This window comes from Haemorhous mexicanus, chromosome Z, assembly GCF_027477595.1.
Source record: "Haemorhous mexicanus isolate bHaeMex1 chromosome Z, bHaeMex1.pri, whole genome shotgun sequence".
In the NCBI taxonomy this organism is placed as follows: Eukaryota; Metazoa; Chordata; class Aves; order Passeriformes; family Fringillidae; genus Haemorhous; species Haemorhous mexicanus.
The window spans coordinates 11195972-11209309 of record NC_082381.1 but is presented as its reverse complement, the minus strand read 5'-3'; the positions used below and the strand labels follow the sequence as shown (position 1 = coordinate 11209309).

Sequence of the window (13338 nt, the reverse complement as noted above, 5' to 3'; positions counted from 1 at the left end):
AGGGAGGAAAATGGGAGTAATTCTTTCACCTAGGTCACTGTTTAAGGTGTACAAGGAACTACTGCCCTCTAACAGGCAATTTAAAATTAAAACCAAACAGAAGCAGCAAGTCTTTCTCTCAGATTTGCAGGCACACTTTGCTGTGTATTTTACACAGTGTTTTGCAGTTGGTTGTAAGCTCCCTGTGGCATCTCAGAGCTGCGCTGTGCTGATGCCTTGCTGTCAGTAAAACTGTGTAAGCTGAGGCCTGGTGCTTTAATAACCAGGATTTTGTGGTTTCTGGTGGGCTGGGAGTGAGGCAGAGAGGTGCATCCAGTACAGACACCCAGCGTGAGCCCCCAGAAACCACTCAGCTGTTCAGGCTGTCCAGGGGCTGCTCCTGAACCTCCATCCCCGTGATGATGCCCTGGAGTGCCTGCCTAGAACAGAGGCTGGACAAGATTGAGAGAATAAAGTGGGTGTTTATTAAAGGCCTTCCAGAGTTACACCTTGGGCAGTCAGAGGCCTCCCATGGGCTACACCCAAGATGGACAATGGTCACGAGTTTTTCCCACAATAATAAGTTTGGTCCATTTGCATTTCAGGGCTTAATCCTCCAATTCCAGCCTCAGGTAATGAAGTCATTTACCCCAGTTTCCTCCTCCCAAATCACTTCTGTTTGTACTTTCAGGGCTGAGGCTATAGGGTGCCCTTGAGTTTCAGGCCCAGAGCGATTGTATTGTCTGACCAAAATGTGAAGACAGGAACTAACACTCTATTTGGAGTTTAGACTAATACCCTAAAGCAGCACAGGATTTGAAAACTATAAACCCCTGCCTGTCCTGTGCCTTGGCTCCAGCTGGGCACGCAAGGCCTGCAGAGCCATCTCTCAGCCAGCCACCCAGGCCCATGGTGTTCCCAGAAGCTTTGCATTGTGTCAAGCAGAGCACCCTGGAGTTTCTAATTAGTTACCAAACCACTGGGTTTAGTCAAGTTGCCTTTAGTTTAGTTTAAACTGTTTCAGCAGCCAAATCACCAAGTCCCTGTTGGTGCAGCCCGGCCTTGGTGTGGCCCCAGCGCTTGGCTGGCCCGGCTCGGCCATGGCACACCCGGGCCAGGCTCGCACCTCCACCTCTCCTGTGTGCCCCTGGCACTGCAGGGACCTGTGGCCTCTTGGTCCCAGCTCCAGAGAGTGGCACTGAGAGCTGCAGGGATGCACACATGGAGTCCCTTCACCGAGGAGAGAGAGGTGAGTTGTGTGAGAAGGCAGGATTGGTGATGTTGGTGATGTGCAGATCATGGCCAGACAAGAGTATTGATCACTGTGCTTACCCGAGATCCCTTATCCTCTTTTATCCCCTTATCTCTGTGTTTTCCAAGGCTTGCTGCTCCTCAAACCCATTCCAAGCCTCCCTTTCCCTGCCTTTTGTTCCTGCACTTCCGTAACAAGCCTTGTACAAGCCCCAAAATGCTTTTCCATGTAGCCTATAAAAAGTTTCACACCCTCTTGTTGGTGGCTGCTCTCAGCCTGAGAGGAGATGTGGAGAGGCTTTCCACGGACTCTGGGCACACCTCATGGCAGCTTTTAATGAGCTTCCCTCTGAAAGGGGCTCCTGAAAAACAGGGAGAATGATGTTTTACATGGGCAGACAGCAAGAGGATGAGGGGGAATGGTTTTAAACTAAAAGAGGGACTTGATATTGGGAATGAGGAATTGTTCCCTGGCAGGGTGGGCAGGCCCTGGCACAGGTGCCCAGAGCAGCTGGGGCTGCCCCTGGATCCCTGGCAGTGCCCAAGGCCAGGCTGGACACTGGGGCTGGAGCACCTGGGACAGTGGGAGGTGTCCCTGCCATGGCAGGGGTGGCACTGGCTGACCTTTAATGTCCCTTCAACCCAAGCCATGCCATGATTCTGTGATTCATGGGTGCTCATGCCGAGTTCTGTCTCAGTTTTGCACAATGGGGTGGGGTGCCATTCTCCTCCAGCTTGTTTGTGGGTGAATTCCATTTTCTTGGCTGGAGTGCCAGGACAATGGGAACAGCTGGTTTTGATGTGAGGTGTGAGTCTGGTGGGTGGCACACTGGCTGGTGAGAGGTGTTTCCAGCACAGTCTGCATCCCACACGACAGGGTGGCCTTCTGTCCCCTCACACCCTGCTCCTGAGTGAGCCATTCCCCACGGACATTGTTTGGATGCTTTGGTTGTTGGGCCCACTTTTCCAAAGGCTCTGTCTCCCAGCTGGTGTTTCCCCCTCTCAGGTAAAAGGATGGTGTAGTAAAAACCATTTGGTGTGTGGAGTCATCAGGGTGCCCTGCGGCTCTAGCTGGCACAGGGATTCCTTGGAACCCTGGATCACACCCCAAGGCGCCTTGCTTGGAGCCACAGGGGTGGATTGGTTATGTTCTAGTGCAGGTTTTACTGTTCCCATCACTGCTGTGGCTTTGACTGTGCCATCAGGCATTAAAATCTGTGTAGAGGCTCTTTCTCCTCTGTTGAGGAGTCCTGCAGCAGCTCGAGGTGGGTGTGGGGACAATGCAGGCAATTTCTTCTGCCTTGCAGACAGCCAGAGCTTGGTTTTCATAAGGAGTGAGTTAGGCTGTGCATTTTGCTTTTCAAGAGGGTGGTTTGATGTGGCCAGACCAAATGCCTGCTTCTGCCAGCAGCCTGAGCAGCTTGAGTGCAATTAGCATGGACTGCTCCAATGAGCCACAACTCTGGTCTCATTCTGGGACAAAACTCAAAAGTATTTGCTGGTAGCACTAGTGGAACTTGCATCCTGGCTTGCTGCCAGAGGCTACTGTTAAACTTTCTCCAGTTTTCCTGGGTTTTCTGAGAATGTCAGACTAAATGGTGCAGCACTTTTATCAGGGTTTTGTTAATTTCTTCCTCTCTCCGTGTGGTGGCTGATGGTCAGTCAGAGGTTCTGGCAATACCTGATTTGAGCTCTGTTCCTACAGATGATGGTAGTAGACAGGTTCAGTCTCAGCTTACAGGATGTTTTAGACATTACAGAATTGCTTCCCTCAATAAAATATAAATAAAAATTCGTATAAGCTGTGGTTTGCAGCAGTTGTTTCTTTCTATTAAATGATACCCTAGACAAAAAACCAGACCTAGACTGGCTGCTTACAAGTTGTTTTATATATTTTTCTGTGTTGCTTTGACATCTGAACATTTTTGTACAGTTTTCTCTTACAAGGATTTTTTATACATGTGTGTTCATGTCAGTGTTGATACCCTGTCCTCTTGTAAGGCTCCTGGGATTACTCTGGATATTCAGATTAACACATTTGGACATAGTATCTCTACTCAGAAATGCAGAGAGATGAGTGGAGGGGCTGTTGGAAGAATGTGAAGTTTATTCCAAAAGCCTCTGATTTTTCCTTTCCCAGCAGTAGTTTTGAGAAGGAAAGTGGATTTAGCCTATTATAAGTTAGTGTAGGTGTACACAATCTTTTCTAATTAACTCTTCTTCGTACTGCTAATTATGGGAGTGAAGGAGATGTTTGGTTTCCAGGCTGAGTCTGACATTTTAGACAGCCAAAACCCCCCACTGAATTGCTCTAAGAGCATCTCAAAAGAACAAAAACTTCAGTCTTCCAGAGCAAAGTTTCTTGTTCCCCAGTAAAGCAAAGCTGTCCAGCTGAATGCATTTAAAGAATCCAGGAAATACACATAAATTTCTTCCCCTAAAGGAAGAAACAAAAAATTGAAAGGCAAGCACTGTATGTAACAATATATTGGATCCTACATAAGCAGTTCATCCTTGTGACTCTATGTCCTACTATTTTCCTCTGTTTGAATAAAACCAAAGTGAAACCCCTCAAATTCTGAATTGAAAACAATTGGTAGCAAAACTTCTAGAACATTTTGAAAAGGATGAATAGAAAAAGAGAGTGTTTCACCTGTCTGGAATTTGGTTTTAGGTGAGAAAGACTATTTATATTAAATTTAAATCACAGTATTTTATTACATATGTTACATATATTTTTATCTTAATAATATTGTAAAACAATTAGTGCTACCTCAGACATGATTAGTGCTATTGATTCAGACAATATTTGGAATGTACAAATGCCTTTTTCGGGTGCAAAAAGGTGAAGTACTGTAACTTCTGAAGAAAAAACCCAGAATTCTTGCAAAACAAACAAACAAACAAACAAAAAACACAAAAAGAAAAATTTTGAAGAACTAATCTCATGCTTTACTGATGTTTCTTGCACAGCTGAATGGTAAGTGGATTCCTTCATGATAGATTTATTTATGTGTGGTTTTTACTTCTTGGAAGAGGTGCCCTGACCTTCCTTTTTCCAGTGTATTGTTTACTTCTGCAGTAGTCAAAATATAACAGCAAATGTAATAGAATTAAATTCAGTTCTTATTCTTTTTATAATCTGTACAAGGAGGAGAAACTTTTACTTGATGATAGCTGTGGGAACTTATTCTAAGTATTTTAAATCCAAGCCTGTTTTCCAGGTTAGGTGTTGAATTCAGTAGCTGTGGTTAATATTGGCCCCCTCCAGTGTGGAGGTGCACTAACACTGACTGAAATACAAGTAAATATTTACAGAAAATACACATTGTAGAGGATGCACATTACTGCAATCTTAGGAACCTCACGGTATTTAATAGCAAATAATCAGTGTTTTATGAGTGCTATAACAAGAAGGAAGACATTTAAAAGGAAGAGATTTGTAATTCCAAAGTTCCTTCTGTTAAATACTGTGCTCAAACTCAGCAATGGAAAAAGATGTGATGTCAAATAGTGAGGGATCCCTTGTCAATGATTTAGGGCCTCCATTCTGCTGTGTTTTTTGGTCTTTATCTTGTAAATTTCCATAATTCTCAGAGGAACAACCTTCCTAAAACCCAGGGTAAGGAGGCAGCAAAGTGTCTGGATTTTGCTGCTTCAGGGTCAGTCTGATAAAGATGCTGCAGAGGAAGAAACTGAATTCTCCTCTGCCTGAAGCTAGGAAGCATTCTGACGTGGTGCTCTGATTGTGGCATCTGATTGCACTATGGATATTGTCCCTTTGCAGGGGAAAGCTGCCCAAGAGCTTAAGTAAAGACTGATACTGTAGTTCCTGATACTGATTGGATTAAAGGCATTTATTTCAGTAATTTTAAAAAGGCCTAAAAAAATAAAACATGTGTTAGCACACTAAAAATGACAGTTTTGATGGGAATTCTTCCATAAATTGATCTGGCAGATGGAGAGGAATAGTTCTGATGAAGTGCTACATGCTCTCCCAAGTCTTCCCAAAAGATGGGAAAAAAATCAAGACCTTAAAATACATAAAATAGAATGCATTTACCGAGTTCTTTGGCCAAGCATGAGAATTAGAAGCTCATAAAAAATGCTGCTATCTTGCTCTCAGTAGCTGCATACTGTGAAACTGAGTACTGTTGCAGCAGTGTCTAAAAAAGGGTGTTAAACTGTCACAATTTGGATGTTTTGGTGATTATGATTTAGGTGGTTTATGATCAAGCTGCACATTATAACTTTAGCTAAACAAGCAGGGCTCTGGAGGCTTATTGCCACTGGGACTATGTTATCTCTCCATGTCCCATGAGAGGGTTGTGATGCCTGCAGAAGACACCTAGAAGAGAGGCTAGGCAGAATAAAGACATAAAGTAGGTGTTCATTAAAAATATATTAGGCTGGAAAAGGATTGTTTTGTCTAAGTAAACTGTGAGGAGATAAAACACTTTATATGAAGTTCGGAGTTATATACTGATGCAGTACAGAATCTGGCAAATATGAAAGCTAAATCTTAAGGCATCATTTCCACCTTTAGAGGCTTGACAAAGCCTTTACCTGTCGAGTTACTATTCTAAATATCTACTAATAATAGGTATTTAATAATAGATAAATGTCTAGCAATAGTAAATATCTAGCAATAGTAAATATCTAGCAATAGTAAACATCTAGCAATAGTAAACATCTAGCAATAGTAAACATATAACATTAACAAATATCTAACAGTAGTAATGTTTTGCACAGTTGGCTATCATGGCAAGAAGAGTAATGATTATTATGCATGGCATTCACATTCTCTGAAAAATCCCTTTGCCCAGGATTTTTCTCCTGGGAAGCTGAGAAGCCTCAGAGAAAAGGAAAACAATTCTTATCTCATTTGCTTCTCCTGTGTTGTGCTCACATGTGGAATGTGTTTGGGGATTGTTTACCCACAGGTAATTGTTCTATTGCATTCTGCTGGGAGTTGTTTTCACTCTTTGGGCAATCAGGGCCAGGCTGTGTCGGGGGTCTGGAAAGGGTCATGAGTTATCATTATTATCTTTTCACCTTCTGAAGTATCCTTTCTGTATTCTTTAATATAGTATGGTATTCTTTAATATTATATAGTGTCATTAAATAATAAATTATCCTTCTGAGAACATGGGGTCAGATCCATCATTCCTTCCTTCATCAGGGCACCCCGCAAATATAATAATTATGAACAGTTCTTTAGCCGTAGAAGAGGAGTAACTTAAAACATGTTTTCACCTGAACCAGTCTCTGTTTTCACAATTCTTTCAGGAGCAGAAGCCTTCTTACACTAAAACCACTAAAACCCAGCACGTGGCTGTTTTTAGTGACCTTGTCTTTCTCTGGCAGCTACTCGGACATCCTGATTGAGCGGGAGGTGCTGATGCAGAAGTACATCCACCTGGTGCAGATCGTGGAGACCGAGAAGGTGGCGGCCAACCAGCTCCGGCACCAGCTGGAGGACCAGGACACAGAGATCGAGAGGCTCAAGTCGGAGGTGAGTGCCAGAGCCACCAGGCACTCACTGACTGGAGCCTTCTTCTGGGTGCTTGGCTGTGGGCGTGCCTCGGGAGGCTCCTAGAGCAGAGCTAGACAGAGTTAAAGGAATAAAGTGCGGATTTATTGAAAATCCTTCACAGGATACACCTTGGGCAGTGCAAGAGCCTGGCTGTGGCTCCACCCAAGGTGTAGAGCAGAATCAGGAGCCCCTGATGCAGGGAATGATTGGCATCTCGCTCCATCAATTCAGAATGCTGAACAGTTGCTTTATTAAAACTATTGTATTACATTATACTATACTATATTAAAGACATTCTACACTAAAGATTACTAAAAGAGTACTAAAAAAATACTAAAGAAAAACCCATGACTGACTGAGGCAGTCAGGACACAACTTTGACCCAACAGGCCAATAAATATAAACAGCCATCACCAGAATCCAATTTAGAACTCCCTTCAGGTAAACAGTCTTCCTAACACATTCCACATGTGCAAAAACAACAGGAACAGAGAATAGAGATAAGAATTGTTTTCTCTTTCTCTGAGGTTCCTCGCTGCTATTTCCAGGAAATATCCTTGGGAGGTTGTGCCTGCCTGCTCTCTATGAAGAGAGCTGTACAAAGGTGCACCCAAGGTGCACTGAAGATAGACCCCAAGTCATGAATTCTCACACTTTTATGAGTTTTGGTCCATGTCCATACTGGGGTTCAGTGTCTAATCCCAGCTCAGGTTCTGCAGTCCCACCCTCCCAGGCTGCTCTCCTCCATTCCCTGCTGTTTGCACTCTTTGGGCTGAAGCTGCAGCGGTGTCCTTGGTTCTGGGGCTGGACAAGGATTGTTCTGTGGGACTGAGCTGTGAGGAGAGCTGCTGGCACTTCATGTGGAGTTCAGAGTTCTGTGCTAATGCAGTAGAGAATCTGGAAAATATGACAGCTCAAACTTAAGGCATCAGTGATATTCAGTATTTCTGTAATATTCTGCAAAAATGGCAGAATCCAGTGAGGCTAATATATAACAGTGCCCCAGTGACTCCTTAGAATAATAATTTTCTTTGAAATATTGAGGTCTGTTGGGCTGATTGGGTTAATTTTCCTGACATCATGTCATGCTTTCATCCCCCTAAGATGACACACAGCTTTGCAGAGTGGGTGCCACTGATTTCACTGTTTCTTCCCTGTCTTCATGTTTGAGTTTGGCTGTGATGGTGTTAAGGACTGTCCCAGACTGCTCTGGTTCCCTGGATGTTGTTAAAAACCTTGTTGCAGTCCCAAGCTGATAAAGCCCAAAAGGCACAGTTAGTTTTGGGGGCAGAACCTGCTGGTTTTGGGTCCCCCTTCCAGCTGGACAGGGATCTGTACTGGCCTGAAGTGCCCCGGTCCTTGTCCCCAAATGTGTGCTAGTCATTCTGTGCCCCTTCCACAGGCTGGGGAAAGGGGAAATTATTGTTCAAGTTAGTTCTCCAACCAGGGGTTTCCTTACCTTGAGGAAGCATTTAATGAGTGTTTGGTTTTGTCAGATTGTAGCACTGAATAAAACAAAGGAAAAAATGCGACCTTATCAAGGCAACCAGGAAGATGAAGATCCAGATATTAAAAAAATTAAGAAGGTAAACATGAACTCTTTTGTGCTCAAAGGGAGGAGGGTGGGATGAGGGGTGTACTTCTGTTTTTTGGTCTAGTTTTTTTCTTTATTTTCTTTTCTTTTTTTTTTTTTTAAGTACAGTCAAATAGTAAGTTTTTCATTGCCCTGCCCCTACTTAAATCTCTTCAGTTACATGTACTTTAGTGACACATTTAATCTTGTGATCTATTTGCATGAAATCCTTTATGGGATGTGTCTGGTTTTTGTCTTTTTCTGGGGTGTGCAGTTTGAGCCAGAGTCACACCCAGTGGTAACTTGGAGTGAGTTTTCCTTTTCGTGTAGGTTTACCATTGTTGCAGAAGCTGGGAATGCCCCTTTTAGTAGCAAGAGAGCTTTGAATCCATATGTAATTCACTGTATTCTGTTTCTTGACCATTTTGACAGTTGGGCCCCTTTTATTTAAAGATATTTTTTCAGAGTAAACTGATACTGAGAGTGAAATTTTGCACTTCTTATTCATCTTATGAAGATGAATGATCTCCACATCAAGATCAGAGCACAGATGTAATGAAATTTCCTATGAGCAGATGTAGACCTCTTCTGTAATCTTTAATCCACTTGCAACTTCAATAAATATTGTGCTTAGTTAGATTTTTTCATGACATAGAGGTACTTTTTAAGAATGCCAAAAATCTGTCTTTTTGAATACCATGTTTCTTGCCTTGGTGTCTGATACCAAGCAATGTCTTGATACCTAACTTTAAATACCCATACCAAGTGTTACCTGTTCAAAATGGAAAGCAAAGTAAGCTTAAAAAAATCATTTAAGAATTCTGCCAGTAATGATATTGAGTCTGTGCTGGACTGTGTTACCTGGAGGTATTGCAGGACACCTTTGGGGTATAAGAGAAATGTTCTAGGGTGAGGAAGAAGGAACTGTACTCGTGCTGATGGGAAGGGGACAACACTCCAGCTTGCAGTGAAAGATTCCTTCTATCTATGCCATGTTTTACAGTCTGTTTCCTAGCAACAATTATGACCCTTAATGAACAGAAATGTAAAATATATTTAATTACAGAACAATTATATATCAATAAGGGAACATTTTTATTTTTGCGCAAAGACTTTTAATTTTGAGAATTATTTCTACAAGAGCTGATGATAAGTCACATAATATGTTTTTTTAAACTTTTTTTTCCTGTGTGATCCGTTTTTAGGTTCAGAGCTTTATGCGGGGCTGGCTGTGCAGAAGAAAATGGAAAACCATTGTCCAAGACTATATTTGTTCTCCTCATGCAGAGAGCATGAGGAAGAGGAACCAGATAGTTTTCAACATGGTGGAGGCTGAGTCTGAGTACGTGCACCAGCTTTATGTCCTGGTGAACTGCTTCCTGCGGCCCCTGAGGATGGCAGCGAGCTCCAAGAAGCCACCCATCAGCCACGACGACGTCAGCAGCATTTTCCTCAACAGGTAGAGGGGACTTTTTGGGATTTTTTGGTTGGTTTTGGAGGTTTCTGTGGCTTTTTATTTGGATTTTTTTTTTTTTGGTGGGTTTCCCTGAGAGCTTGTTCCCATTCTGGTTCAGCTGAAGGCAGAGTCCTGGCTCCTGTTTTGGCTCTGGTGCAGGTGGTGTCACTGAGCCAGACACTTTTCCAGGGCTGAAAGACAAAGGTGCTGCAGGTGATGCTGTTGGAAACCAGCATGACCTCTTTACCTCCCTGCATTCTGTGTCTTCCTCTGCTAAAGGCAAAAAAGGACAGATGGTGCCTCTTAGGGCAGTTCCCACAATTTTCTGTCACCTTTCCTGTTTCTTTTTTTCTCTTAAGAGAGCAAAACTGGACTTAGTGGCCTCATATGATCCTGATAAGACCCCGAGGATGAGAATGTCAAAGCTTCTATTTTCTGTTGTCCTGCCTAAGGAATCTCCTTCCCTCTCACTTGTCTTTTCATATCCTGCAAAAAAGGAATTGTTCTTTCATTAGGCATCCAAGTTCTGCTGTAATGAGCATGTTCAAGTAGCCCAGGAGGCATCTAACATTAGATACAGGACTGGGATTGCATCCAAGCCTGCCCCAAACTTCTGAGAAATAGAATATGTTCCTTTAGTCATGAGGCAGGTTTCCTTTCCCTTGCTAGAAAATGAATACAATGTTAGAATATTTATATTGAATACTATGAGTTTTTTAGAAGCACTGAGCTAGTATTTTTAAACAATGCAATAAAAGGAAGCACTTATTTCCATAACAATAACTGTCTTCTGTTTTTTTTCTAGCAAAGTGCAAAAGAGGAAGAGATGTTTCTCTGTGAATTATTAATCAGAAAATAAAACCAGAATTGTCTTTTTGTTTGTTTAAATACTTGTTTTTCAGTGAAACAATCATGTTTCTTCATGAGATATTTCACCAGGGCTTAAAAGCAAGAATAGCTAACTGGCCTACCTTAATTCTAGGTAAGTTACTTTATTTTCTGTAGGGCTATAACTTTCATATTTATTTTTGAATAATCAGTAGGGATTATTTTTTTTTTCTAATGACATGACTTCTTTACAGTCCCTTTTGAAGGGAATATGCATATGCAGGATTAAAACCACAAGATCAGGTGTAGTAGGAATCCCATGTGGGCAGTAATGGTCTGTGTATGAGAATTCCTCTGCCCTAAGCATTGATGAGACATGTATTTTGGGTAATGCTATCTGACCATTAGGTAATGAGAACAACCATCACTGGGCAGGTGAAAGAGCTATGTGTAATGTTTCTGAATTGTCAGTGTATTGGAAACAGAACTGATTATAGTCACTCACTTCCAGAGAAAACACGGGAAAACCCATTTTCTTTAAAAATGTATTTCAATACATGCAACGCTGGGGAAAAAAATAATAACCATTTTTCTGCTTTTTTAAGCTGACTTATTTGACATTCTGCTGCCAATGCTGAACATATATCAAGAATTTGTTCGGAATCATCAATATAGCCTACAAGTGCTGGCAAACTGTAAGCAAAACAGAGATTTTGACAAACTCTTGAAGCAATATGAAGCCAACCCAGCATGTGAGGGCAGAATGCTGGAAACTTTCCTTACCTACCCCATGTTTCAGGTACTCCCTGTGTATTTTTGGTGTATATTTGGTTTTAATGTTTGGTAGATTCATTTTATGTTACTGACATTGCAATTGATTGAAGGCTCCTCTTGCTTAACTAGAAATACACTCTTAAAATTAGTTTGGGGTAATTTATTTTGTTGTTACACCAAGACTCTGCCTGTGGAGATCTCCTCCCCAGCTGTTCTGGCTCATCTTTGTAGATTCTCAGGAATGTTGAAGGGGAGTGTGGGATGAGGATGGCACCAAAGAAAATTGGCAAGGAGCAGGTCCTTGACTTAGAAGCTCTGGTTATAAAGCCCAGAGAGAGATGATATTCAGGAACTTAGAGCAGTCATAAGCACCTTACTGGGAATTCATTTTGTATCTTTCTCCCTGCTTTGCTCTCGAGTGACTTGGTGACTTAGAAAATGGAAAATAAACTGCAAAAGTTTTGAAAACTGTGCTTACCCTGCTGATATTTTACTGTGATCTGCCTGGACTAGACATTTTCTGCTGTTTTAAGATGTCTGTGAAGCACTGGCCTGAGAATTTTATGTGTTTTTCATTTAACCTGACATTTTGCTCATCAGAGGAATAGTGTACCCTGTCAGTTTGTGCAGTTACTGGAAAGCCAGATAGAGAAAATAAAAATTAAAAGGGACATCAGTGACACTTATGTTAGGGGTAGTTATTCATATTAGCCTAAGGAGCCATTAGCACCTGCAACAATGCTTTTTTAATTTTTGAAGTGGTATATTTTAAAGTTGTTGTGGCTATGGGGTTTCTTTGGGTTGAGTTGAAACCAGGTCAAGGGAGGGAAGGAAATGGTGCTGTTCCTGTGTGATGAGGAATGTTATTATGTCATTGCTGGTGACTTTCCACATGAGCATAATTTTGCCTCTCCTCTTACATAAATCTTGTTGTGTCAGACCAGTTATGCTGCACCATCACTTGGTTAAAAGCTCTGAAGGGTCCTTCTTTCTGTGGTTAAAAGCTCTGAAGGGTCCTTGTTACCCTGTAGCCTTTAATAGTCAAATACTGGACATTCTTCCATCTCCTTTTGTGCAATGTGAATGTTGTCTGAATGCAGACAGGTCACCTGGTATTTTCAATGTCAAAAGAAATTTACATGCTCATAAACTATTAAAATTGAGGGAAGGTATATATGGATTTACTGATATTATATCTTATTGGTTTCAAGATTCCCAGATATATTATAACACTTCATGAACTTTTGGCTCATACACCACACGAACACGTTGAGAGAAAAAGCCTTGAATTTGCTAAATCTAAACTAGAAGAACTTTCAAGGTAAGATTTTTCTACCTTATATCTGATAATTTTGAATTAAAGGTTTTGAAAAGAAAAACCAGGTTTTCTTTATTTTTATTTGGTTTTGCTCTTTTAAAAAGATATGCATTTTAAAGAAAAGGATCAAACCCAAAACAGAAGATAATGAAAAATAGCAAAAATATCTCAGTGTAATATTTTGTCTGTTCTATTTTTTTTTTTTTTTTTTTTTTTGGCAAATTTAAATCTCCAAGTGTCTCCTTGTATTTTGGTTAGGAAGAATTGAAATCACTATAGAAACCACCTACTCCTGGGTTATGAACAGAGCAGATCTCTTTACATAAAGAAATTTTATTTTTCTTGATTTAAAGAGAGAAGAGCATTTTAAATAATCATGGTCTTGGAAAATACTTAGTTCTCCTTCTGTGTTGTGTGCTAGTGTGAAAAGTGCATTTCATATATGCTTCAAATAATGCCAGATAAGCAGGAACTAAAGATATATTCTGAGAACTTTTTCTCCCTGTGGAAACCTGCACAATGAAGCTCTTTCCTGAACCCCTAGACCTTTCTCAGATGTTCCTCTCATCAGCCCAGTGAGAAATGTGTTTCTGCTCTCTGGGAAATGCAGTTTTCTGCTGTGA

At 41.4% G+C, this 13338-nt stretch overlaps 1 protein-coding gene across 3 annotated transcripts in view; it reads left to right on the top strand.

Annotated features, from left to right (window-relative positions):
• Positions 1-13338, top strand: part of RASGRF2 (Ras protein specific guanine nucleotide releasing factor 2) — a 131648-nt gene that overhangs the window by 47193 nt on the left and 71117 nt on the right. For all 3 annotated transcript variants that reach the window (XM_059874164.1, XM_059874163.1, XM_059874162.1), the window contains exons 3-8: positions 6598-6745; positions 8263-8352; positions 9545-9798; positions 10698-10777; positions 11229-11422; positions 12609-12718. In XM_059874164.1, coding sequence (XP_059730147.1) covers positions 6598-6745; positions 8263-8352; positions 9545-9798; positions 10698-10777; positions 11229-11422; positions 12609-12718 — 876 coding nt within the window. The remainder of the gene's footprint in view (positions 1-6597; positions 6746-8262; positions 8353-9544; positions 9799-10697; positions 10778-11228; positions 11423-12608; positions 12719-13338) is intronic.